Raw genomic sequence first — 25,765 nt, 5'->3', positions numbered from 1 at the left:
AAAGACACTCATTAAACATTAAGTGAGTTTAATGTAAGTTTTATTATTAGTTATTGTTAGATTAGCATAAAAATTATATTTGATTAAAATAAAATATTTTTATTGTGGACATATTATTGTTACTGAAATATTCAATATTCGGATAAAGACGAGTTCGTTATATAGCTAATTGAATCTGGTCACCCGAAAACTATCGTCTAAATGCGATTATGTGGAATAATCGGCATCTGGCAGCCATGACGTCATGGCGGGGTCTTTTCTCGCTTTTGTTTTGCTACGGTGGTACGACAACAAACCGGTTCCTAATTGAGCGCTGATAATGTCACTTGGTTATTTTGGCCACGGTTATCTAATTGGCTGTCCCGTTTAATGCTCACCCAATCTCTGAGGCACTCGCACGCTCTCTTTCGATACATTTCCGCTACAGCTTCGCCTTAAAGCTTTCATACAGGCGAACAGATATCAGTGTTCAGTCGTAGTTCGTCTTTGGTGAATTGCAGACGCTAGTTTTCTGTCGAAATTGAAATTAACCAAATTGAGTAGCAACAATGTCCGAGGGCGAATCGAAGTTTGGGTTCAAGGACATGGAGAAGGCGTTGGAGACGCTGAAGTTGTTGGAGAGCCATGACATGCAGTACCGCAAGCTGACCGTGCGGGGTCTACTGGGACGCGCCAAACGCGTCTTAACGAGTAAGATTCGAACGAATCCATTTCTATTTACGACCATTCTTATCCATATCGATTTCCATGAGCAGTGACAAAGGCTGCAGATAAGGTGAAGAATATAAACGATGCCATCGGCGTGTTTGAGAAATGGCTGGAGGAGAACGGAGGCGGTTCCTCTAACAAGAATGCAAAGACCGATGGCGACGACAAGGTGGAGACCGTGCCTGGCCTGGGCTTTAAGGACAAGGCAGCAGCACTGGCAACTCTCAGGTAGATGTCATTCACTATGCATACTAATAAGAATTAGCTGAAGGTCATCAGCGCCAGCGGCACTTTGACTTTGCGGCCACTATGATGTCATATCACTGTTTTAGTGTTTAATGTGAACGCTCCCTCTTTCGGAAGTCTAATAATTTGGCTGAGAGACCGCCTACCGACTTCCCTCTCTGACTGTCGCTCTCTCTGTGTGTATAGATGTGCAAAGCATTTGGCACGCTACGCGAGACGCATTCCACAGTCTAGCTATAGAAATATTTATATTCACATATGCGTGTTAAATTAATGTATCGATACATTTTAATTGTAGTATTTTGGAAGGGCGTGACCCAGATTACCAAAGACTAGCAATCAAGGGCCTGATTGGCAGCTCGAAGCGAGTGCTCTCCGGCACCAAGAATGAGGATAAAATTAATTCTATCAAGGAAGGCGTGCAAGTGCTTGAAGAGTTCCTTGAAAAATTCGAAACAGAGAACCGGATCAAGGACAATCGAGCGTATCTGGCACATTCATTGATAACCAAATTGCCTGAGCCGGAAGATAAACTCGCGGCCGAGTTCCTTGCGGCGTATGGGGGATCTAAAGCGAAGGGAAACTATAAGCATCTTCGTACGATGTATCCCAAGGACGACACAACGAGCTGGGATATAGTACGCAATCGGAAGATAGCTAAATTGCTGGAGAAGATTAAGAGCGAAGATGCAAAGCTGTTCGACAAAGAGACAGGCGCTCCCACTGAAATACACTTAGAGCTGATACACTGGGCCTACAGTCCGCAGACAGACAAGCTGAAGAGCTATGTGGAAAAAATCGCCAAGAAGTCGCCAGAAAAACGGAAACTTGACACCGACAGCAGTAGCGTTGATAATAGTTCCAGCAGCAACTCGGAGTCGGATGAGAAATCTGTACCCAAAAAGAAAAGGAAGGAAGAATGATGAAAACACATATGCAAAACGGGCTGCGCTTTGTGTAACGAACAAAAACGGTATATACTTTATTTAAATTCGCCACCTGAACCTCAAATCGATTATATTTTGTGGTAGACACTTTGTTTTGTATATATGAATGTTATTTGATGTATGTGTGTATATACTGCTGATAAGGCCTCGCTTAGATGAGCTATACATCTAACGCTAGCCATCTAATAACCAAATATAAAACAATAAAAATGACCTGCCTCATCGTATGACTTTTAAATTTGAAGCTAACTGCTGGTTGGCTGTGATCGATAGATCTCGATTGCTTGTGGTGGTCTAGCGATTGTCACATCTCTGATCATCACTTGTCTGCCAACACTAGCTTTTATTAAATTGCACCGTTACTAACTTTGTATAATCCATTCATTAACCAAACCGAGTTGTACTGTAATGTAGCGCGTTCCCTCACACACACACACATATATACACACACCTACACGAAAATAAATTACATAATGTACATGAGATGTGGCTACACCCACACAATGGTGTTCCCACACTCCACCTACTGATACTTATGCAAGCCACTGTCATAGTAATCCACAGCCGTCGATTTCTGCACGCGAAGTGGTTGCGAATGCGAATGCGACTCCGGCGACGATTTGGCGAGCGACAAGGCCAGCTGATGCTGCTGATCTGCCTGCTTGCTTGTGAGGTGGCCATAGGCCATGTTGAAGAGCGCATCGGGATCACAGACGAAGCGATAGACATACCGTTCACCATTGACCTTCTGCATTATGCCCTTCTCATAGTAATAGCGCAGACTACGCGACAGCTTGTCATAGTTCATAGCCGGTCTGTTCTTTTGAATGCCCCAACGGCGTGCCACCTCCTCCGGCTCGATGAGCTTAAACTCCATGCCACGTCCTGTCCACGCAATGCAACTGGAGCTGGAAGTACGGCAAGTGAGGTGAAAGCACAGGGTATGTCAATCCCCTCCACACTTACCTAGTCGCGGGCTCATCCAGAAGGGCTACTAGAAACTGCCATAATTGAAGCGAGCCACGGCGCTGGCTAATGGTCTGCCCGTTGCTGCTGGTGGATATTGAATTGCTGGCATAGAACTGATCTAGACGCAGCTCCGCGTCGCTCGAAGTTGTGGAGTCAACCACAGCGGGGCGCAACGGTGGCGGATAGGTTGATGATATAGTGGCATTATAAGGACCACTCTCGTACTTAAGATCCGTCTCGCTACCGGTGGCTAAGCTGGGTGAAATATCGCGATACACTGTGGCATGCGAGTGGTTCTGCGGCTGCTGCTGGTGGGTATAGTGCGGTGCTGCTGCATAGACAGCAGAGCTGGATATGACCGCCGTGTGGCTAAATTTGAAGGCGGAGGCAGCATGCACCTGGGTCAGGTGTGCATGTCCCTGCTGATGTGTATTCTGCGGCTGTTGATGACTCTGGCTATGTGGATGCAGTGAATCCTGATGTTGCTGCTGCTGCTGCTGTTGTTGTTGGTGCTGCTGTTGTTGCTGCTGTTGCTGTTGTTGCTGCTGCTGTTGTTGCTGCTGCTGTTGTTGCTGCTGCTGATGATGGTGCTGTGCAGCAGCGGCTGTCGTTGTGGAGTCGGCATGCTCGATTTTGGTGTTGTGCTGATGAAAGTGCTGACCAACAGATACATCGTTGCAGTATACGGCAGCTGCTGCAGCGGCGGCGGCAGCGGCAGCGGCGGCTGCGTCTAAAACGAGAGATGGGCAGAGGAGTTGGAGAGCCAAATGAAAGCCGATTTCACGCACGTTTAACCAGAGTTTAAGAGTGAGTACTAATTACGTTGTGTATTTATACTCTTTTTGCAAAGAGTATCTAACATTTTTTAATCACTCTGCTCATTATATAATTATTTTAAAATTAATCATGTTTTGCTCAATTCTTAAAATATTAAATATCAACTAGAATAGCTTATAAATTAAATATATTAGATAACAAAAAAATTATTTAAATTAAAATCTTTCTAAATATTTATTTTTTGCTCGATTAAAATCAATAATAACTCAAAGGCTCAAGTTTAATATATAAATGTATTTCAAATATATTTTGTTTCTCACAATTAAATAAATATTAAGAATTCACGTAAAGCAAAACCATGAGTAGTGCACAAAGGTAAGAATGAAGTTAATATTTTGCCGCTTGCAGGGATGCGACAATCGCGAAATACTATATACATTATCTCAGAAACGCTATTGTATAAAATGATGTTATATCTTCAAATGTATTGGAGCTAGAAATCTAAAATAGGACTGTTAAGTTAATGTATACTAATTTCTGAGTCTTAAAAAAAAAAGGATTTTAGATTTGTACGTATCATTTATTATGGAGCTCCTAAAATTATTGCCTAACCAAATGAGATATATGTAGCTATGGGACGTATTCAGAGCTTTGTTGCTAAAACTAAAATGTATAATTTAATGCAAAATATGACTAGATTAAATATAATAAATATAATATGACTAAATTAATGATAATAAATAATAATAAAGCATGTAGAGAGTATATGTAAATAGACTTTGCTTTCGGCGAGCACATTTGTTTGTTTCACTAAATGGCCAAGGTATTTAGCACACATTAATTATTTAGGCAACCCTCTCCAGGCCCTTGTAAATGGCCAATATGCTGCAATTTAAGGGCAAACAAGAGCAGCAGAGCTACCCCCGCCCAGCGGGCTCGCTTAATGCCGTTTTCATTAGACGCTCCTGGTCGGAGCTCCTTGGCCGTAGCTCAAAATCAGATCCAGCAGGCAACGCGACTCGACGCTGGGCGCATTAAAAATGCACGAGATACCTCTGCATAATCCATGAGAAAGTGTCGACAAGTAAAAACATCATTGTCGATAGCACAACAAACGAGCAGCGGGACGAGCTGGCAAACCTGTTGGCTGCCAAAACGTACTGGCAGAGCACGGATTTTCCAGTTCCCAGTGGTGCAACGCCCACCCTCATGCTTACCCCCGCCCCGGGCAGCAAGTATGTATGCTCAACTCAATCCACTCAACGGCTGGTGATTGAGTCGCTTGTTTGACTGCAACCCAAGCACCCCACCCACCCCAAGCAGACCCATCGCCCCAAGCAGCCGGAGGCCAACTAAGAGCATCGCATTGCCGCGCTGCTGAGTTGCTATCAAATTGAATTTCATGCCCGTGCCACCAATTGGATTAGCGGTTACTAACACCGCGGATATTGTTATTGTAAATTATGCGCGCGATTTCTTGCGTTTCGCTCGAAAGAGAAAAAATTATAATAAATACATATTGAAGTCATCTTGTAGCAAAACAAATTGAGTTATTGGCAGCACATTTGATAGCTATATCTGCCTCGATGTGTAGCTCAGGCGCTCAGTGTGCACGTAGCTGGGCTTAATTTAAATAAATGATGAACGCATGCCTTAATAATTATTTTCTGATTCTCAAATTCTCATTTGCTTACCTTCGTCGCTCTTCTTTAAGATGCCCGCAGGTGGCGATGGTGGAAACCTGGAGGCGGCGTTACAGAAAATATGAGAAAATATTGAAAATTACACAAAAAGTTGATTGACTTAAAGTCGCCTTCTCTCCCAGCTGCAATCTGCTGGCTTGTCTTGTCAGTCTCCACCTGCCAGTTCCACTTCCACTTACCTGTAGCAATAGGGATGCGGATGGGCGTGTAGATGCGGATGAGAGTGCGGGTGCGGGTGCGGGTGGGTCACAGCGGGTATGTCGAAGAAACTTGATGTTCTTTCATGGCGCACGCCTTTGACATTCACTGCAGATCCAGAGCGGCATCGGACAGGTGGGAGCACAAGCACAAGCAAAAGAAACATTTTTAATGTGATTTTCTGTAGTGAATTTTAGGTAGCTTGACTTTTGTTAGATAATATTTCACATTACGGCTCGCACCGGGATATCTTTGAGTCTGCAAATCGAGCTTGTCACATGCACAAGCCCAGAGCTCCTAAGTAGACAGTCATGGGAATATACTTGGTACAAAATAGTGGCCAAAATTGTAACCCACAACATCAATAATAAATAAATAAAAGTTTTGTTATGTCTAAAAAAATTTGCACCAACGTCCCTTAGTCCCTTAAAGTTGTAGATTACGAAAATAGTTTTAAATTTCCATGTTAATTATGAACAAAAATAAAATACAAATAAAAATGCTTTAATCTTGAACTTTTTTTTTTTTATATAACTAACACAAATTGAATTAAATAATAAATTCATATATTTTTTACTAAAACATGTCTAAAATTGTGTCATTTTGTTTAGAAATAAAAAAAAGATAAAAGCCATTCCAGTAAATCCTAATTCAGTAAAATTCTTAAAATTTAATAATCAAAATTATAATTGATATGAATTACTTATTTTTCATATTTATATCTGTTTGACATACTGCAAACGCACATACAACAAAATGCTTTACTCGTTTAGAGTTATTTGGCAAAAACCATAATAATAAAAATCTTAACTGTTTAGAGTACAGCAAGTATACGGGGAATGAGAAACCAGTTAGCGGTAGTAAAGGAAGCTGATAATAGAGCCGCGAAGCTCTTGTAATAGCTATACAGAAAACAAGCTCGTTGTCTCACCAGAAGAGCCTTGAAAATTCGAATATATTGTTATGGGTAATCTCGTCTAATTAGCTCTTAGGATTTTTCCGATACACTCCCTAGAGTCGTTACAAACTGAAAAAATTAAATCTGCTATCTCAGAAACTTTACTATTTAAAGGGCTAGAAACTCATTCAGACAATCCAAGATTTACATTCCAATATTTTTGAGATAGTCCTAAGATATTGGACAGTTAATTTACTCTTACCCTTACCAAAAATGATTCATCTGTTTGTGAGCCGTGAATGAGGATTATGCAGTCTATAGGGTGTGAGAGCGATATTCTTATAAAAACATATTCAATAAAAACAATGAACATAAAATATGTTATATAAATAATAGACAAGCATAAATAGGACACAATACTAATACGTTTTATTAAAGTGTATGAAAACGTTAAATATATATAGTCTTTAAAATATATAAAAAATTTAATATAATTATAATAAAATAAAATAAGGATTCAGTAAATCCTTTTATAGCATTGATTTTATAATGTATAAAAAATTTTTCAAAATAAACTTTCAAATTTAACAAATATATTTTGGATGGGAGTCTACTTCCCCCTGTAAAGCTGTTCTTTTTTTAAATCAAATCCCTTCCGTTTATATATTTTGTAATTTTTAAGCAACGCTCAAGCGAACGAAAATGTCTTCAGGTTAAATCAGTCCACCATATATTTTCTTAATAAAGTGAAAAGTTAAACAATATAAAACAAAAGCCTCCGGGCCGAAGTGAGCTCAGGCTCAGCAGAGGGCAGCTCATGCCTCATCCCCAATGTGAAGGCTCTGCCCGAGTGTATCAGAAAACTCATAATAGGAGTTAATAAACAAAACGTGTAAATAGCAAAGGCAAACAAGAGGTCGTCGATGCTCTGGCCATGGAGCTGTATCCGGGTGGCCGAGGACGCTTACCATTGTACCTTGCGTTCAAGTAACCCTCTGTGGATGTGTCCAGGCCGAACTTGCCAATGGCGGCTGCCGCTGCCGCCGTCGGCGCTGGTGCAGTGTACATGACCAGCTCGTCCGTCAACTGGTGGTGGTGATGGTGATGGTGGTGATGCGCATACCAGGACGATTCACGCACGAGATCTGCTTGGATGATGGACATTGGTCAGTAGAGAGTCTTACAGGAGTCGCGGGCTCCATGTTAAGTCACCATTGCATAAGGATGTGGCGCTTTCGTTGGCGTTGCTGGCCAGGCCATTCTTTAGAGCTCCAGCAGGTGGCGTCCCATTTCCGGCCATCGCCAGGCAGCAGGGCGGCGACCTTTGGCCATGCGTGGGCAAGGGAAGAGTGCAGATGGCTTCCATAAGAGTGTGGCTCACGTCCATGTCGCTGTGAGTGTGACTGTGGCATTTCTTGCGTTCCGTTTCAGAGTTTTCGCAACTGGAGGCCGAGGAGGACGAGGATGTGGCCTTGCCGACAGCCGGCAATGTCGAGGTGACACAGGAAACCACCGAATCTGTGGTTATAGTCGATGTATTTGGCACCGTGTGGTACAGCCCATGGTGATGTGGATGCGAGTGGGAGTGAGGATGGTGGTGATGATCCAGGTTCGTCAGCGTCTGCTGTAGCTGCTCAAGATGCGACTTGGCCTCGCTGTAGTCGGCCTGCCAAAGGAGGAAATGAACCAAGACGCAGCAGGAAGTTATTATGAGTTTCTTCGATTTTGGCAAATGAATTGCCGAATTGTGATTTTGTTTTCGGGGTTGCTGGTTGGGCTTTAAGTGACTTTAAAGCCACCTGCTGGGCCGCTGCCCGGGACGCTGGTCCGGCACACAACAGGTTACGGCTAGAGTTACGGTCACGGCGAACAGTTTCAATTACAGTTACAGATACCGGTACAAACAGAATGGAAACAAAGTGTTCTTCACATTGACATACTCAAGTGTGAAGAAGTTTGCGGCAATTAGCTTAACAGCTTCTAGCTCCGGCCTTGCTTGGCTGCCCGGTTGTCTGTCTGTCTGTCTGTCCGGGTGTCGATTGTCTTTTGTTGTGCTTGTGGCCGTGTCATTAAGTAATGAGCTTCGTCAAAGTATACAACTAACTGGAGCTGGGATTGGAATTGGAATTGGAAGTGCCGTTGGGATTGGGAGTGATTGTGGGGCAGGGCCATTCATAGTGTGAATAGAATAGCACAACATATGAGAAAGACAATGAAAACCTGCGGTTTATTGACACTTTTACACTTAATGAGCTGCCTGAACTGAGGAGGTCAGCCGAGTTTATGGGGCGGTGGCATCTGCCACTCTCTCCGCTCATTACCGCTGGCAACAGCATTTCACTTTCTAGCTGCTCGTCAGCCAGATCCAATGATGTTGCCAGCAAATAATGCGTTGATCTGACATTTCTGTTGGCTTTCGAGTCAATTTGCCATTAGCAATTGACAATTGGCAATTGGGTTTTGTTTGCTTTTCGGTTTTCTGTTGCAGGCTGCATTGGCACTTGACACTTGGAAAACTGGAGCACGGCAAGCGTTGCGCATCGTTGCATTTGAGAATAATTTGTAGCATACATACATACAAACATATGTAAGTCTTTGCACCAAATTACAAACATACGTGCAAACCTAGCTGTATATACCCATCTATGTATACCCGCAGTTTAGCTTGCCCAAGCTGCAGTGTCTTTGACTTCATGCGGAAACGCAGAAAGCGGCAAGTTTCTCAGCTAGAAGCACGGAGAACGTGCAGCGTGCAGCTTTCTCCCCGGCTATTTTCGTAGAAAATAGAGCTAAAGGTTATGTAAATTTTGGTACATTAAACCTGAAATGTGGCATTACATTTTGCAATTGGCAAAGAAATATATTTATGTATGAATGTATGTATATAAATATAGGAAATGGTTAGCAATTTATAAATTGCAAAATATGTCTGCAGCTGGTAAAGACATAGTGCTGAATTTAATAACTGCACGCAGACAATTTGTTAAATCAAATTACCGACATAATTTACCGTAACCGTCAAGCCGCGCCGGCGAAGCGTTGCCACCCGGCACGCAGCCAGTGCAAATGCAAGAATTATCGAAACTAATCGTTGTCTTTGTTTTTGCCTTTAGATGTAATGCGAATGTGTTGGTAAGTGTCGAAATTAAACGACGTTTCAAAGTTAATTTCGGCGCATAGGCCATGTCTTGTAATAAAACAAAACTTGTTGATAATGGTGCATTCAATTAGCTAAAAAGGCAATTGCGAGCACATAAGTGACCTGTTTGCTGAATTGATCAACTCTGAACTTTACTCAAACAATTTGAGTGCGGGTGGCTAATATTACGACGCATGCGCACCCGCAACTGGCATTACGAAACGCAGCGTTGACGTCGTATTTGCTTTGAGTTTGTAAGCCACTTTGATCTACTTTGCAGCAGCAGCGGCAGTGGCAGCAGTGGCGGCAGCAGCGGTAGAAGACAATGCTTTTCTTTTTGGCTTTGTGCGCGGCGGTTTTTCCACGCTCGTGTGCGTCGCTGTGCCTGGCGCTTGTCGTGGAAAACACTTTCACTGCACATGATGAGGCAGTGACACGACTTCTTCGTTGTCTTTCTCGCAGTCGTCGTGAACTTCTTGTGGGTGCTGCTGCGTCTGCGGCTGTGTGTGTCTGCGTGTGTGTGTGTATGGAAGCGCGACCGAGCGAGTTTCTCGGTCTCGCATGCGTTGTCTCCAGAGCTGAGAGCGCATTTTCGATTCAACTGTGGACCAGACCAGGTGGTGTCTCTTCCGCGTCTACTTAACATATTCATCCCATACAACACTTCAATGTGCTGCGAGAGATTAGCATCATGCCAGTATCAGGATCAGACTGCTTGAGCAGAGGGAATAGCTTCATATGCCTATTCTTACTTGGCGCACTCCTGCAAGGTGAGTGGCTGAGTGCCAAAATCTATTCCATTGAACGTCTAGCTGACTCTCAAGCGTGATTACAGCTGCTGTCAGTCAGCCTTACCAAGCGCCGCATCGCTGTTCGAATCGTCTGGAAAACGCGCTCGAGCATATGCGCCGCCGCAGCGCTCAAACTAAGGGCTCCTCTCGAGCTCGCTCGCGCTCCATGTGGGAGCAGTCCTTGTCTCCCTATCAGTTATATAACAGCTTCTACGGCCAGCAAAGCGAGCCCGAGGACGATTTCTACAATGTGGGGGGCAGCATGAACTATGGGCGTGGCTATTATGCCAAGCGTATTCGACGCACTGGACGTCCTTATCAATTTGGCGACACATCTGACAGTGGCATTAGCAACAGTGCTTTAGAGCTTGAGGAGCTGCTTTCCTCCCACCAACAAAAACAACACCAACAGCAGCATCAACCACATTATCAGCATCGGCAACCACACAAATTGGCCATATCGCGAGTGGAGGTGGAGGATCTTAAGGTACGGGTGCCGCCAGCGAAGGCCTCTTCGCGCTGGGTGGAGATTGACAAGTGCAAGTTCAGCACCGAGAACTCCACTTTGGATACGCGTCTCATTTTTCCAGATTTGACACTCAGCGGGAGGATAGTTATGCAGCCCACCGGCGGACGTTGTAATATGATATTGCGAATGAGGCATGCCGGAATCGAGTTCCGCACAGTTCCGTTGAGTCCCGCTGCATCGGGACCCTCGTATGAGCAGTCGCGCAGAATAGGCGCCGCCTCCGTACGCACAGACTCGCATTTTGCGGAGCCTGGCTTCATTTCCGTATTTGCCCACGGCTGCCAAGGACCGACTGGCATTAGACTACGGCAAAATTCAAAGCGACGGTTCGGTTACGGTGAGGGCGCTGCACCACAGGTCGAGCTGGGCGAACCACAAGTTATTTTGGGTAGCGCTGGCAAGTATCATAAACCGGATTACGATATTCGACTGGAGCAAACCACCCAGCGAGATCAGAGTCTGACCTTTGGAAGCAATGAGGAATTCGGTAACTCGAATGAGTTCTTTGATGTGAACGGCGATAACTTCTACCGACGGCGACAGTTGGGGAAGCGTCGCCGACGGCGTCGTCGCAATGTTGATTTCTCCGATGAAATCCATTTCAATGAGGATGTTCTGCATTTTGAAGACGAGCAGCTGCAGCAGATGGTTGAGCCAGACGCCCGTGCATTTGCTGATATATTTAGTGGTAGCAGTGGCATCAACGCCAACGAGGACTTCGTGAGTGATGCAATGACCAATGAGCTGGAGAAGCTCTTTTCGATGGGAGTGCGAGGCTTGCTTACAACTTACATGCAGCGAGCTCTTCAGCCGGCGATTAAGGAGACGCTCATGGAGAATATGGGATATACGCTTAGTTATGGATAAGACTTCTTATATAAGTAAAAGTGTAAAAGTGTGTCTGAATGAAATAAAGCTTTAAGTACTTAAGATCAAACTATCGATCGTTTTTTTAAATGCGAAAGGACTTTTCGACTTTATTTCATGTCCTTGTTGTCCTTACCAGTTTAGCTGTATCCATGTAACTGTTCTGTATAACTTTTTTTATCTGAACTTTAAATACACTGACGGGAACACTCTTAAACTTGGATGTTTTTTGCCATGCAGAATTTCATTAATAGGATTTCACCTTGTTTCCGTGCATCAATAATTTTGAATTATTAATCACTTCATGGCATTCACTTGTTACAGTTTGCGATCGGCGCATTCCGTTAATACCGTGTAACGGTTATGAAGTAACCGTGGCGACTGTGTGCAGAAATCCTTAGCATACGGCCAACGTTCAATGTGATTTATGTGATGGTCATTAAGGGTTGAATAGCCAGGTTAGGATGCTGTGACAAAATGCGCAGACGTAAAACGCCCACCACGACTGCAATTGGTGTGCAGCCAATATCTCCAGCAACCAATCAGGGCGCATTATTTGTATGAATTAAAAAAAAAAATATATGTGTTTCAAATGCAAGTATAAACTCAGGCCGAACTATAATTTCGAAATATATACATATATATATACGCAAAATATTATTAAATAAATATTTACGATATATATACTTATTTGATGTTCCATCCAGTAAAAGGGGTTTAATTTTTCATTTTTAAAATGCCGCGCATTTAGACCAGTGTGTACACATAAACAATGCTCTAGTGTGAAAATAAATACCTGCGGTATTGCTGTCAACATATCGATGTATAGTTACATATCGATACACTAAATTATTAAAAATGTTTGTTTTAAAATGTCTTTTAATCTCTTTGGTATGTAATTGAATAAATTTTGTATCTCCTCAACACAAGTAAGTCAATATGATCTGTGTAGTAAAAAAACCAGCTCATGACTGAACAATGATGTTTCCGTTTCAAATATCGATTGGCCGATATGAAAACAACATCAACAGAAATAATTGAACAGGGTGGGTGCAAGTGTAGGTGTCTCAATCATCAACAAATATTAATATACGCAAGTAGACTTGACATTGGACTACTGCGGAAGTAAGCCATATCTGTGTTGAGAAAAATCAAATTAGGAATTCACCGACTACGCACTGGCAGGGGTCAAAATTGATAACAGTGGTGATGACGCGGTCATTCAGTCAGGTGGTGTAGTTGGTTGTGTCTGGCCGCATTATATAATTAAAAACAAATCTGTAAACATATGGGTCCAGGTAATCCGAAAGACCCTAATGTCAAGTGAGCAATAACAATATTTAAAACCAGGGGCACAATGTCAAATAACAAGACAATGGATATACAATACGCATGCATCGGAACGTTCACCTTGGGAACAAAATTATTTCGTGCAGTCGCCTTTCAATTGCGTCAACGTAAATACATATGTATATAACATAATGTTATATTTTCCATTTCAGAAAGTCCCATATCCACATCCGCATTGCACATAGGAAAGCATACCATACTTAATGCATGCCCGGTCGGTCGGAAATTTTCAACGACGGTTAATGATGCTGTAAACAAAGATTCGGAAACGGTTTAGTTGATTTCGTTATACGAGTGTCTCGTTCGCTTCACTTGGTACTGGAAACGCATGCAACAAGCGCAGGTTGCCCAGCACACGGTCTCCGACAGCTGTTCCAAATACAGCTAACAAAATGTCGGAAAGCACCGGCGTGACTATGGAAGCCAGCGGCGATCTTGCCGGCCCGAGCAGGACTAGCGGGAAGGAGGGTGCCTACATACGGACCATCGAATGGGACATGATGAACAAGACCAAGTTCTTTCCACTTTCTATGCTGAGCTCCTTTTCGGTGCGATGCTGCCTATTCCCGTTGACGGTAATCAAAACCCAGCTACAGGTGCAGCACAAGAGCGATATATACAAAGGCATGATTGATTGTGCCATGAAAATTTATCGATCTGAGGGAGTGCCTGGTCTGTACCGTGGTTTCTGGATCTCATCAGTGCAAATCGTATCCGGCGTTTTTTACATCAGCACCTACGAGGGTGTGCGACATATACTCACTGATTTGGGCGCTGGCCACCGTCTCAAGGCTTTAGCTGGTGGTGGATGTGCATCGCTTGTTGGCCAGACCATTATAGTTCCTTTCGACGTAATATCACAGCACGCCATGGTCCTGGGAATGTCGGCGCATGCTGGCTCAAAGTCCGATATTAACCCACTAGGTATTAAAACGTGGCCTGGACGCAGCCGCCTTAATATATCTATGGATATAGGGCGTGAAATATTGCGACGTGATGGGTTCCGCGGCTTTTACAGAGGGTACACTGCCAGCCTCATGGCCTATGTGCCTAACTCTGCGATGTGGTGGGCGTTTTATCATTTATATCAGGGTATGTTTCATTGCTTTTCCACATTAATTAAATATGAACTATATCGATTTTTTGATCAAAAATGTAATTCTAGACGAACTGTGTCGGATATGCCCCGCTTGGGTGTCTCATCTTTTCATCCAATGTGTGGCTGGCAGTTTGGGTGGCTTTACAACCACAATACTAACAAATCCATTGGACATAGTGCGAGCACGCCTTCAGGTAAGTCTTTGAAATTATTAAGTATTGCACATGTCGTTAATCGCGGCTATCTTGCAGGTTCATCGCCTAGACTCCATGAGTGTTGCTTTCCGCGAACTGTGGCACGAGGAAAAACTGAACTGCTTCTTCAAGGGCCTGTCCGCACGCCTAGTGCAGTCGGCGGCCTTCTCATTCAGCATTATTCTTGGATATGAGACCATCAAACGCATCGCGATAGACGAGCAATACAAGCATCAAATACGCTGGTAACAAACGGGACGCACAAATCTAAAGAAAACCCAAATCAAATCGCATCTGCATTTACGCAACGTACTGAGGAACCACCAGAGATTTGTTACTGAGCCAGCTGGAGCGCAATGCTCTCTGCTCCACCTTTGTAAATATCTGACGAGATGAATAGTAAAAAGCACAGGTTAATTAGCTAAATTCTTAACAATTATGATTATTGTTTGGGCGTTGATATGTAAGTTATAATTAGTTAAAAACAAATTTGTTACGCTCTGCAATGTTTACGTACATAACTAATGCAATTTCACTTAAAATACCCAAAGTGTTGTAGCTTAAAGTGTAGATTTTTGCTATAGTGATTTTTTACGTTATACATACTACCAGAGGCAAGAGAGAGTTGATGAAGATGATAAACAAAAATTCATAGAGCACATGTATACATATATATATATAGCAGTCTTGTACATTATTACTCTAAGATATGTAATTGATGATGATGTTGATAATAATGTTACAATAATACTTTTATAAAGCCAATCTGGACATTCTTACACTAGTACTTACCTCATTGTGTTCTTTCACTCACAACGGGGCGCCGTGTTACGGCACTTTTTCGATTTGTGTTTTTGAAAGCCAAAAACAAAAATAAAACATATTTATGTAGTCTGTAGCATGCATTGTAATAAAGTACAAACCAAGAATTTATACATTTTTGGCACTATGAAACGTGAATTTCATATGTGTTCAATGGTCAATGCGATCCCAACCTACAAATTGTGAACTTGAAATCTAGTTCTATTGATTAAGGTAAATTGTATACATATTACGTAAATAGATAGAATGATTTGCAGTATTTGTTATGGTTATGGTTAGGATTGTTAAAAACGTGGGTTTCATTTTATGCGTGATATCGTTAGACAATTAGGCAATTCGTTCGTTGCGCATAATCTGTTCGCATTTAATCAGTTAGATTGGTTTTAGACGTCTGCAATTAGGTATGATAATATAACCATAATATCTAGGCACTCAGTTTACAATGCCCTTTGGATCCAGAAACTTATAAATGCAAAAATAAATAAAATCTAAAACTGAATCTAGTCATACTTATATATGAAAATGACTTTGATATCGAATAATTGTGGATAAATATTTACTTGTGCGTCAACAGCTGTAGACAGCTGAACGGGTGGGTGTATAAAATATTATATCATGCTGTTTTTTCTGTGTACATATTGCGCTATTTTAAAAATGATTACAATTTCCTTTAATCGGACATTACAGATAGTTAAACCAATCGATGGAATTCTATAATCTTTCAAATTCTTTACGTGAATGAACAATAAAATACATATACACTTATAATCTTGTATATGTTACTCAGCATTATTAAGTAGGGGTTCAGTCATTACGTACTAACTGATAATAAATTTTGCTTTATATTTATTATGAATCTATGAAGTAATAATTGCTGTAGACAGATGACATTGCATTCAAGCTCATGGTCGCTAGATAAGGGCTACTTGTAGATTTGGTGTACTTGCCTATCTTATTTATTAACAATTCAGCAGTGTAGAGGAAAGAGCAAGACGAGTAGAATAAATCTGTTTATTTACCTTCAAAGAGCCACATTATTATTCAGAAATGAGTTGAATGAGAAGTAGGCTTAATTTAATTGGTTGGACCATTAATTAGGATAAGCACCAGCACACATTAAAAACTTAGGAGACTACAATGTACAATTTTAAAAATGCAAGTGGAATAAGCAAATAATAAGAGGGGTGATTTAAGAGAGCATCTTGCGAATCATATAGTTGAGGATGCCGCCGTTCTGGTAGTAGGTAATATCCACCTCCGTGTCGAATCGCAGTATAGTCTCAAACACAGTTCCATCAGCCTGAAAAGTATGCAAATTAAATAAATCTTCTAAAGCCATTAAGTTCTCTACATACTTCGACTTGAATCTTCTGGCCTGGCTTCAATCCGGTTTCGGGTAGAGCAATGTTGTAGACCTCACGACCGTTCAAGTTAAGTGTCTCAGCGCTTTGGCCAGGCAAGAACTGCAGTGGAATAATGCCCATGCCGACAAGGTTGGAACGATGAATGCGCTCGTATGATTCTGCAATGACAGCCTTCACACCCAATAGGAAGGGACCCTTTGCGGCCCAATCGCGAGAGCTGCCACTGCCATAGTCCTTGCCAACGACCAGAACCAACGGAGTTCCTTCCTCGCGATAGCGTTCAGCAGCATCAAAGATGTCGAGTTCCTCCTGGCTGGGTATGTGCAAGGTGCGTGGACCGGTCTTTGTGACCAGTTTGTTTACCAGGCGAATATTGGCGAAGGTGCCACGTGCCATAATGGCGTCATTGCCTCGACGCGAGCCATACGAATTGAAGTCTCGGGGAGTCAAATTGCGCCCGGCGAGGAAACGAGCTGCTGGCGAGTTTCTGGCGATGGAGCCGGCTGGTGAAATGTGATCTGTGGTCACAGAGTCGCCCAAGAAGAGCAAGCAGCGCGCCTTCTGAATGCTCTGCAGCTTCGGGAGCTCTCTAGTCATTCCCTCGAAGAAGGGCGGACGCTTGATGTACGTGGAATCAGCGCTCCATGGATAAAGCTTACCATCAGACACCTTCAGCGTTTGCCAGTCCTCTGAGCCCAATTCAATCTTACCTATGAGCATGCAAGAGTTTTTTTAATATAGTTCAAGAATTTAACGACCAATAGACTTACTGTATACTTCCTGGAACATGGCCGGAATAACGTGCTTGTTTTCCACTTCCTGAATTTCAGTGCGCGTTGGCCAGATATCGCGAAGGAAAACATTCTTTCCATTGCTATCTACGCCCAGAGGTTCCTTCTCAAAATCAATGTCCACACGTCCAGCAATGGCATATGCAATCACCAACAATGGACTGGCCAAGTAGTTGGCACGGGTGTTGGGGTGAATGCGACCTTCGAAGTTACGGTTGCCCGACAAGACGCCAGCACAGACCAAACCATTCTTTTCAATTGTGTTCACAACGTTCTCCTCAAGAGGACCGGAGTTTCCAATGCAAGTCATGCAGCCGTAGCCCACAATGTCGAAGCCAAGCTTTTCCAAATACGGAATGACGCCCGATTCTTTTAAATAGTAGGTTACGACACCAGATCCAGGCGACAAAGAAGTCTTGATATAGGGCAAAATGCTAAGCCCCTTCTCGACCGCTTTCTTGGCTAGCAAGCCAGCACCCAACATCACGGAAGGATTTGAGGTGTTCGTGCAAGACGTAATTGCTGCAATGACAACGGATCCGTGCTGGAGCTTGTAAGTCTTTCCATCGTCCCACTGGAATTCGCCGCTGGCCGCAAGGGCTTCTGGCGCAATAGCAAATCCCTTGAAGCCGACCTAAAGTGTGGCAACAATGGAAAATGCTGATTACAAATGTGTATGAAGAGAACAGAAGTTATTTGGGCGTTCAATGACCCCGCTCTGTCCGAACTATTTGTAGGTCAGTTTGTTTGCGGAAGCGGCGCGTGAGGCCCCATCGGTGCAGGCCATGCCGGGCCAGGCCCGGGTTCAGAACCCGTTAAAGTCCACTGAGGTGCATTAAAAACAATAGCACTTCACAATTTTAGAAATTCGGCATAAAAATATCGAGCGTGCCAGAAGGTAAAGCGCATTCTCAGCGAATTTTGGTAATAACTAAAACCGATCAGCCGCTGCTGCTGTCGCTGCCGCTGCCATAGGAAACTTGATGCGCTGGCAGCGGCCATTGAACGCAACGGTGCTTATAAGAGCTAGATGGCCAACAGCCAGGTTTCAGTTCTGAGTGTTACGTGCTAGTGTCTTGCCAATGCCTGCGGTCCGGCATTTCACAACTAACTGCATTGGTGTGCCCGCTTATGAGGGAATCGCAATCATCAAGCTAACACATCAATGCAATTCGCTGTGAGAGATTGATCCGAGTGATGCAATAGGTCTAACGTTGAAGCGATATCAATTTATATCGAGTTATCTAAGGAAATAGTAGCCGTGATTTTACATTTCAACCTATTACATATCACAGTTGCTGTTTCTTTTAGATAGCTCTTTTGTAAGCAGCCTAACAGTCGGTCGCGTTGCGGTTTTGAACTTGAGATTTGAAATGTGATTAAGGATTTCAATTTATGGGATACACTAAGTTCAGTTTTGTCAGATGTCCAAGCATCACTGGGCTTTGTTTATCTCATAAGAGCGAAATTTGTTCAACTTACGGGACTGGACAGGCACGACTTGAAGTCTTCGGGCATGTTTGAAACAGAAACACGATCGTGCGGCCGTTTGGGTCCCGACACAGAGGTCACTACTGTAGACAGATCCAGGGTGATGCTCTGCAAGTAAGTGCACACACAGATAAGCATTTAGTTGAATTTCAATTATGCAATCAGCTAACCTGAGTGAATATGGGATCTTGAGCTTCATTGGCGTAGTTGCGCAATTGCTGAGTGGCCTTCAGATACTCACGGATGATATCAATTTTCTTCTCGGAGCGATCTAGAGTGGCAATAATTCAACGAGTCGAAAAATAAAGATCTATTTGTATAATCTTACTTGTTTGCTTCATGTAGCCGAGCGTGTTTTCATCAATGGGGAAATAGCCCACGGTAGCACCATACTCGGGACACATGTTACTGATTGTGGCACGATCCGCAATGCTCAGCTCAGCCACGCCTGGGCCATAGAACTCAACGAACTTGCCGACGACACCCAATTGACGCAGATGCTTGGTAATGGTTAGCACCAAGTCCGTGGAGGTGGCCAAGGGGCTCAGCTTGCCTGTCAGCTTGTAGCCAATGACTTCGGGCAACAGCATGGAGATGGATTGACCCAACATCACAGCCTCAGCCTCAATGCCACCCACACCCCAGCCTAGCACTCCCAAGCCGTTAATCATGGTGGTGTGCGAGTCGGTGCCGACAACGCTGTCAGGATACAGAATTTTGCTGCCATCGCTGGATTCGGCTTCGAAGACGACACGCGCCAGATACTCCAAGTTCACTTGATGCACAATGCCAGAGCCGGGCGGCACAATCAACATATTATTAAAGGCACGGGCACCCCACTGAAAGTCAACGTATATTGTATTTAGAAAATAGTTTGTTAATGTTTATATAACTCAGTATTCACCTTCAGGAAAGTAAAACGTTCCTTGTTTCGCTCGAACTCCAAGTTCTGGTTCTTAGCCAAGGCATCTGGGACGCGGGCAAAGTCGACTTGCACGGAATGATCGATGACCAAATCGGCGGGGCAGATGGGATTGATTTTCTCGGGATTGCCACCCAAATCTAGGACAGCATCACGCATGGCCGCAAAGTCCACAACAGCAGGCACGCCCGTAAAATCCTATTAACATTTTAATAAGTATCAAGTAATCATACAAGGCAAAGTATGCAACGCACCTGCAGAATGACACGAGCTGGCTTGAACGAGACCTCCACATCATTGGAGCCCTGCTTCAGCGCGGGCGTCCAGCTCAGAATGCTCTGTACATCCTTCTCGAGAATATGGAAGTTGTCGCAGTTGCGCACCGCAGACTCCAAAAGTACACGAATCGAGTAGGGCAGCTGGTCTGTAAGCCAATTAGATTATTTTTCTAACGATTACATTTGACGCACAACAATTTTGTTTGTCTAAAGAAACAGATAGCGAGCACTTATTAGGCAATAATAGGTTTTTTTGAGGCGATTGTTTTTCAGCTAGCCACTTGCCCTTTGTGATTGGGTAACAAATCTAGCTTCAACAGCTCTCACCGCAGGCGGCTAGAAACACGCGTCGCACTTTAAAACATTCCGCCCCTATGGAGATGCATAGGGAGCTCACACACACACGCACACATATACAAATTATGTTTTTACACTCGCATGTCTAAGGCATCAGGCCACGAAATCGTCCGATATCAGCAGTTTGAATTTGTCTTGTTGCTACTGATAAGTGTCTACTACATAATACAAGAGCTTTATTAACGCACAATCTAGTGTAGTTGGGCCTTATCAGAGCTCGCCGGTCTCGTCGTGTGCCTGACATTCACAAATGAACTTTGCCGATCTCTGCCATCGGTTCGCCTCCTCTGTAACATTAATAACTTTCGCTTTCAATTAAGTGCTAGGTATGCATTGGAAAGCTGAGGTGGAAAAGCCGCCCGAGTCTCACCTATCGACTGCTACTGCTTCGACTTGCAAATTAAAGCGGCCACTGTTGGGGGTCAAACTTCAAATCGTCGCTTTATGCATTAAATATGTGGCTCTACATACATATGTACATATGTAGGTATTTCGGTAGGTATTTCTTTAGAAAACCTGTTACCACGTTACCGTATGACTTACCATATTTGTTATCAATGGAAGCCAGATCAAAGTACTTGTACACGGTACCATCCTTAGTGAAGGATTTCTCGAATTGCGCAAATGGATTAGCACCTGTAATAGAGTATGTGCCCTTATGAGTAATTATGTAACATTCCAAACTAGCTTTATACTATAAGTACGACTTACCAGACATTGTTGTGCTTTCTAATTCAGAGAGATTTAACCTGAACAGCGGGCGTTTACTTTGTGGAATGAACAAGTTTTGGAGGCCCTACCACTAATATGTTGTGTGCTGTGTGTATTTTTTAGTTACTATTCACGAATGTGAAAAAATACCAAGTATCAATTTTGGCGATAGTTAATCTAATGCCAGCTGATAAGCTATGAATCACGAAATGAATGTTTTTGTCGGCAAATAGTATACTAAACTATACTATACTATATGAAAAAAATAATTATTCAAAATGTATTTCTAATTAATGACATATAATTTTATAATAATTCATTTTGACTGTTGCTTCAGCTGATCAGCGTACCCTCTTGAAACCTGTTGATTCGATATTTTTCTGAAGCAAAAGTGTGACAGTACTTGCGATGAGTAAGTGGCAAATCAAATTCGCTCATCTCTAATTCGTTTTTTGTTAATGCTCGCACGTTGTTTGTTCGGTTTGATTAATATTGATAAATACGATAAAAATGAACAAAACAAATACTGAAAATGATGCCAAAGTTAAATTACGAGAGATGCATTGCAAATTCAATCCGCTCTCCCGCTGCGATGGTTCCGTCATGTATAGCCAAGGTTTGTTACTGTTGCTCGTGTTCTGCTAGAATGCCGGTTGAGACATTCTATTTGTAGGTGCCACAGTTGTTATTGCCGCCGTGCTCGGTCCCATCGAGGTGAAGACACAGAATCTGAGCATTGAAGGTAGCTACCTCGAGTGCAACTATCGGCCCAAAGCTGGCTTGCCACAGGTGAAGGAGCGCATTCGCGAGGCAGCCATACGAGATGTGTTGGAACTGGCGCTCCTGAGTGAAGCTTATCCGCGGGCGAAAATGTCATTACAGGTGCAGGAGCTGGAGGATCGTGGAAGTGTAAGGAGTCCATATTGTATTTGAGAAATGATTCTTTCAACAATTATATTGCAGATAGACGCGTGCGCTTTGAATGCAGCCTGTCTAGCCATGCTTATTGGAGGCTTGCCCTTGAAGTACAGCTTTGCAGCCGTGCACTGTATCATCAATGAAAAAGGCGATTTTATTCTAGACCCTGAGGAAAGTGAGACGCAGCATCAGAAAGCCAGCTTTACATTTGCCTTTGATTCTGTGGATGGAGACCTGCTGTTGGTGCAAACAAAAGGCGCCTTCAAGATTGCGCAGTTCAATGATATCGAATGTATTTGCCGCCAGGCCAGTGCCGAGATCTTTGACTTCTATCGGAGTAACATAGCCAAATACCATAGCAAAGAGGATCAACCCGCGGCGACTATAGAAAGCGCCCGCAGTGAGCTGCCAATGGAAACGTGATGTTCAATAATTAAGTTCGATTAAAACCACTCTTTTTGAGACATTTCTTTATTCAATGCTGTGGTAATGTCCGATGCTGCTGAGGTACAGAGGTATGCCCTTCAGGACTTGCGAGTTGGATTCCACGATGCGTGCAACCACAAAATCGCCCACATTTATATCTTTCGCGGACTCATTCGCATTGGCAGTGCGTAGAGCTGCTGCGGGCACAATTACTTTAATATTGGCATCGTTGCGCCCAAACCAGTGACTGTCGGACCGCTTGCTCTTGCCCTCGATTAGGATGAGTTGCTCCTGACCCTCGAAACGTTTGTGCAATTTGGTGGCCCCTTCTCGGAATGCCTGCACCATGCGTTTCAGTCGATCGGTCTTAACTGCTGTTGGAACGTCGTCCACACAGCGTCTGTGCGCCGTGGTTTTCTCGCGCATGCTGTACGCGAACAGAAACGCCACGTTATACTGCACGATTTCGATGAGGGAAATGGTATCCTCGAATTCGGCCTCCGTTTCACCACAGAAGCCGCAAATGAAGTCACTGGACAAGCCCACATTGGGCAGGATTTGACGAATGTGCTCTACCAGCTGGAGGTAGGCTTCGCGCGTATAGCCACGGCGCATCCTTGCTAGAACGGCCGAGTTGCCTGACTGGGCGGGCAGATGGAGTTGCTTACACACATTAGGATAGTCGCGAATGACGCGCAGTACTTCGTCAGAGAAGTCTTTGGGATGTGGCGATGTGAAACGTATACGCATTTCAGGCACAGCCTCGGCTACACTTTGCAGCAGCACTGAGAATGGTAATCCGCCAGTTTTAGGCTTGTAAACCGTACTGAAACCCGGTGCCGTATTGCCAGCAGCTTTGGTCGAATTTTCTGAAGTCCTATCTCTATAGGAATTGACATTTTGACCCAGCAGCGTCACCTCCTTGACGCCCTGCTCCTGCAGTGTGCGCACCTCGTGCACGATTGAATCGAGCGGCCGGGAGCGCTCGCGACCACGTGTGAAAGGCACGATGCAGTAGGTGCACATATTGTCACAGCCACGCATGATCGAGACGAAGGCAGTGGGCGAATGCGAGTTCAAGCGGACGGGCATGACATCCGCATAGGTCTCGTCCAGAGACAGTAAGACGTTGATGGCCGAGTTGCCATAGTGGCGAGCAACGGCCAACAGTCTCGGTAGATCTTTGTAGCTGTCTGGACCGGCAATCACATCCACGCATTGCTCCTGCTCCAGCAGTTTCTCCTTCAATCTCTCAGCCATGCAGCCAAGTATTGTCAATTGCAGCGGGGCCCGCTTTGAGCCGCGCTTCTCCTTTAACGCTCGCAAGTGACGCAGGCGATTCCAGATCTTCTGTTCGGCGCCCTCGCGCACAGCGCATGTAACAAGCATCACGACATCTGAATTGGCAACGTCTTCACTTCGCTGGTAGCCGTGCTCCTTCAGAATGCTCCACACGACCTCCGTGTCGTTCGTGTTCATCTGGCAGCCATATACTTCGAAGTGCACCCGCCTTCCATGACCATTGAAGTCTATTGCATTTAGGTAAGGTATCTCATTGCTAACGGCATCCGAGGTCTCCTCCTCCCTCAGCTTCCGCTGGGCTTTCACAGTGAAAAAGTCTCTCAGACCCGGTCCGCGTTCTATGCGCTCAACGAACGTTTCACGTGTGTTGCTTTTGACAGGTTTATTAGTTGTTGTCTGTGTAGCTGAGTTTCCTGTAACTGGAACAGCTGCTGTAACTGTGGCAGCATTGCTTTGTTGGCGCCAGTGCTGACGCAGGCAGCTATTGACTATCTGCCAGCGTACCTTCATTGCAGTTTTGTTTAAACCGAAACCATTGTTTTGTAAATTATGTCACAAGTTTGCTAAGCAAAGTATTTTTGTGAAATATCGATAGTACACTATTTTGAAATTGTAAGAGCCTTAAGATGACGATACTGCTTATCGATACTTAACGGCGATTGCTTCACAATAAGTAAAATGAAGATATTCCATAATAGAGAATTGAGTTAGCATAATTATTATTCAATATATATTTTACACCAATGGCCTTATCAATGTATGTCTGGCGCATTAGAAACACAATTAAAAATTAATTTAAGTATATAAATATATCGATGTATTTACACAAATACAGTTTGAGATTCAATGGGAAATTCAGTGTGAGACTTGACCGCTAGAGGCCGCTTTATAGTGTAAAAATGTCAATACATTTTAGCTCATATAATTTAGTTCATAATATAAGCGCTAGAGTGAATCAGATATTGTAGAAGTGTAATAATAGTATACCAACTGTCCGATAGATGGCATTATAGACAGTTGGTAAAAATGTTTGTTGCATAGTCTTGCTTGGCCATTATTGCAGATTCCTTTCCTGCGCAATAGAAATTAATCATTTAAGTTTTTTTCATGAGGACAATTATTATATTTTATAATATTGCCAATGCAAGACATATAGGGCTGTTATTATTGCGGCTTATAAATCAGTGAATATCGAAGAACCATTTTGTCGTTGTGGCTGGCTTTAGAGCACCCGGAGCAGTTGCATAAATACACAGAAGATGGCGCGACCTCTGGCTGCGCCGTCTATTAATAAGCGAGTTCCATCTTTCACAGATATCTTCTCCGATATCTCTTGAATATAATCATTTTAACTCCACGGAGTGTAATAATTTTATATGGAATTCTATATATAGGAAAATATATGTGTACTGTACATATAATCCATTTATGATAGTGACTATAAGAAAAAGCTTTACTAAATTAAATTTAATTTAGATCCAATCCGATTGTGGCTCTGCTTTCATATCTTATGTACATAAACGGCACCCAAACACGACGGTCTATTTGTTAATTAGAAATTTTCGACTATGATCCAGTATTTATATTAATAACTATAAGAATACACAGAAAAAAATAAAAAAAATGAATTCGTTTAAGAGTAAATATAGAGAGCATGCAATTCTTTGAGAATTGACAATAAGGACGGCATAAATATATTTGTATATTTTAAGGGTCTTTGTTTGTATGGGAGATGTTGGTCTGCTCGTACATAATTCAAACTAATTTAATTGTAATGAAGTCAATATGGAGCTGGGTAAATAAACGTGTTGCTATAACTGTAATGCATTCGAGTTTGTTTTGCAAAGACAAACAGAAACGGAAGCAGAGACAGAGAGTGTGTGAGAGAGAGAGAGAGAGAGAGAGATACATACACAGATACTGATGCAGAAAAGACCACACATTTGGGGGCGGGCAGTTATCCGGCCT

At 43.3% G+C, this 25,765-nt stretch overlaps 7 protein-coding genes across 13 annotated transcripts; 4 read left to right on the top strand and 3 right to left on the bottom strand.

Annotated features, from left to right (window-relative positions):
* The first annotated feature begins 272 nt into the window (after positions 1-272).
* Positions 273-2,114, top strand: LOC6572458. Its single transcript, XM_001998530.4, has 3 exons — positions 273-690; positions 756-936; positions 1,253-2,114. The coding sequence occupies exons 1-3, from the start codon at positions 549-551 to the stop codon at positions 1,875-1,877; spliced, it is 948 nt and encodes a 315-aa protein (XP_001998566.1). The 5' UTR covers positions 273-548; the 3' UTR covers positions 1,878-2,114.
* A 9-nt stretch (positions 2,115-2,123) lies between these two features.
* Positions 2,124-12,340, bottom strand: LOC6572459 (ETV5-related protein Ets96B). The gene is made up of 7 exons (XM_044007680.1): positions 11,909-12,340; positions 7,659-8,112; positions 7,415-7,591; positions 5,530-5,656; positions 5,342-5,388; positions 2,868-3,600; positions 2,124-2,809 (listed from the first exon to the last, which is right to left on the bottom strand). Exons 1-7 carry the CDS (start codon positions 11,924-11,926, stop codon positions 2,425-2,427), a joined length of 1,941 nt encoding a protein of 646 aa, XP_043863615.1. The 5' UTR covers positions 11,927-12,340; the 3' UTR covers positions 2,124-2,424.
* LOC6572460 lies at positions 9,473-11,898 on the top strand. The gene is made up of 2 exons (XM_001998532.2): positions 9,473-10,355; positions 10,421-11,898. The coding sequence occupies exons 1-2, from the start codon at positions 10,277-10,279 to the stop codon at positions 11,770-11,772; spliced, it is 1,431 nt and encodes a 476-aa protein (XP_001998568.1). The 5' UTR covers positions 9,473-10,276; the 3' UTR covers positions 11,773-11,898.
* Positions 12,341-12,596: 256 nt separating the features above from the next.
* LOC6572461 (solute carrier family 25 member 44) lies at positions 12,597-15,202 on the top strand. Of its 7 annotated transcripts, none has more exons than XM_044007879.1 (4): positions 12,597-12,701; positions 13,275-14,214; positions 14,288-14,415; positions 14,473-15,202. In XM_044007879.1, exons 2-4 carry the CDS (start codon positions 13,515-13,517, stop codon positions 14,662-14,664), a joined length of 1,020 nt encoding a protein of 339 aa, XP_043863814.1. In that variant the 5' UTR covers positions 12,597-12,701; positions 13,275-13,514; the 3' UTR covers positions 14,665-15,202. The 7 variants fall into 7 exon arrangements, with proteins under 7 accessions (XP_043863814.1, XP_043863813.1, XP_001998569.1 ...); XM_044007878.1 differs by lacking the exon at positions 12,597-12,701 and adding an exon at positions 12,749-12,818; XM_001998533.4 differs by lacking the exon at positions 12,597-12,701 and adding an exon at positions 12,809-12,897.
* A 1,032-nt stretch (positions 15,203-16,234) lies between these two features.
* LOC6572462 (cytoplasmic aconitate hydratase) lies at positions 16,235-21,263 on the bottom strand. The gene is made up of 10 exons (XM_001998534.4): positions 21,152-21,263; positions 20,984-21,076; positions 20,060-20,229; positions 19,788-20,003; positions 19,212-19,722; positions 19,054-19,154; positions 18,875-18,991; positions 17,372-18,026; positions 16,593-17,311; positions 16,235-16,537 (listed from the first exon to the last, which is right to left on the bottom strand). Exons 1-10 carry the CDS (start codon positions 21,156-21,158, stop codon positions 16,427-16,429), a joined length of 2,700 nt encoding a protein of 899 aa, XP_001998570.2. The 5' UTR covers positions 21,159-21,263; the 3' UTR covers positions 16,235-16,426.
* Positions 21,264-21,579: 316 nt separating this feature from the next.
* LOC6572464 (exosome complex component RRP46) lies at positions 21,580-22,548 on the top strand. Its single transcript, XM_001998535.4, has 3 exons — positions 21,580-21,767; positions 21,825-22,060; positions 22,115-22,548. The coding sequence occupies exons 1-3, from the start codon at positions 21,662-21,664 to the stop codon at positions 22,490-22,492; spliced, it is 720 nt and encodes a 239-aa protein (XP_001998571.1). The 5' UTR covers positions 21,580-21,661; the 3' UTR covers positions 22,493-22,548.
* LOC6572465 (CDK5RAP1-like protein) lies at positions 22,523-24,400 on the bottom strand. The gene has a single exon (XM_001998536.4). It carries the CDS (start codon positions 24,305-24,307, stop codon positions 22,541-22,543), a length of 1,767 nt encoding a protein of 588 aa, XP_001998572.1. The 5' UTR covers positions 24,308-24,400; the 3' UTR covers positions 22,523-22,540.
* Positions 24,401-25,765: the final 1,365 nt, after the last annotated feature.

The sequence above is a fragment of the Drosophila mojavensis genome, unplaced genomic scaffold, assembly GCF_018153725.1.
Source record: "Drosophila mojavensis isolate 15081-1352.22 unplaced genomic scaffold, ASM1815372v1 contig_19, whole genome shotgun sequence".
Classification (NCBI taxonomy): Eukaryota; Metazoa; Arthropoda; class Insecta; order Diptera; family Drosophilidae; genus Drosophila; species Drosophila mojavensis.
This window is presented reverse-complemented; position numbering and strand designations above follow the sequence as displayed.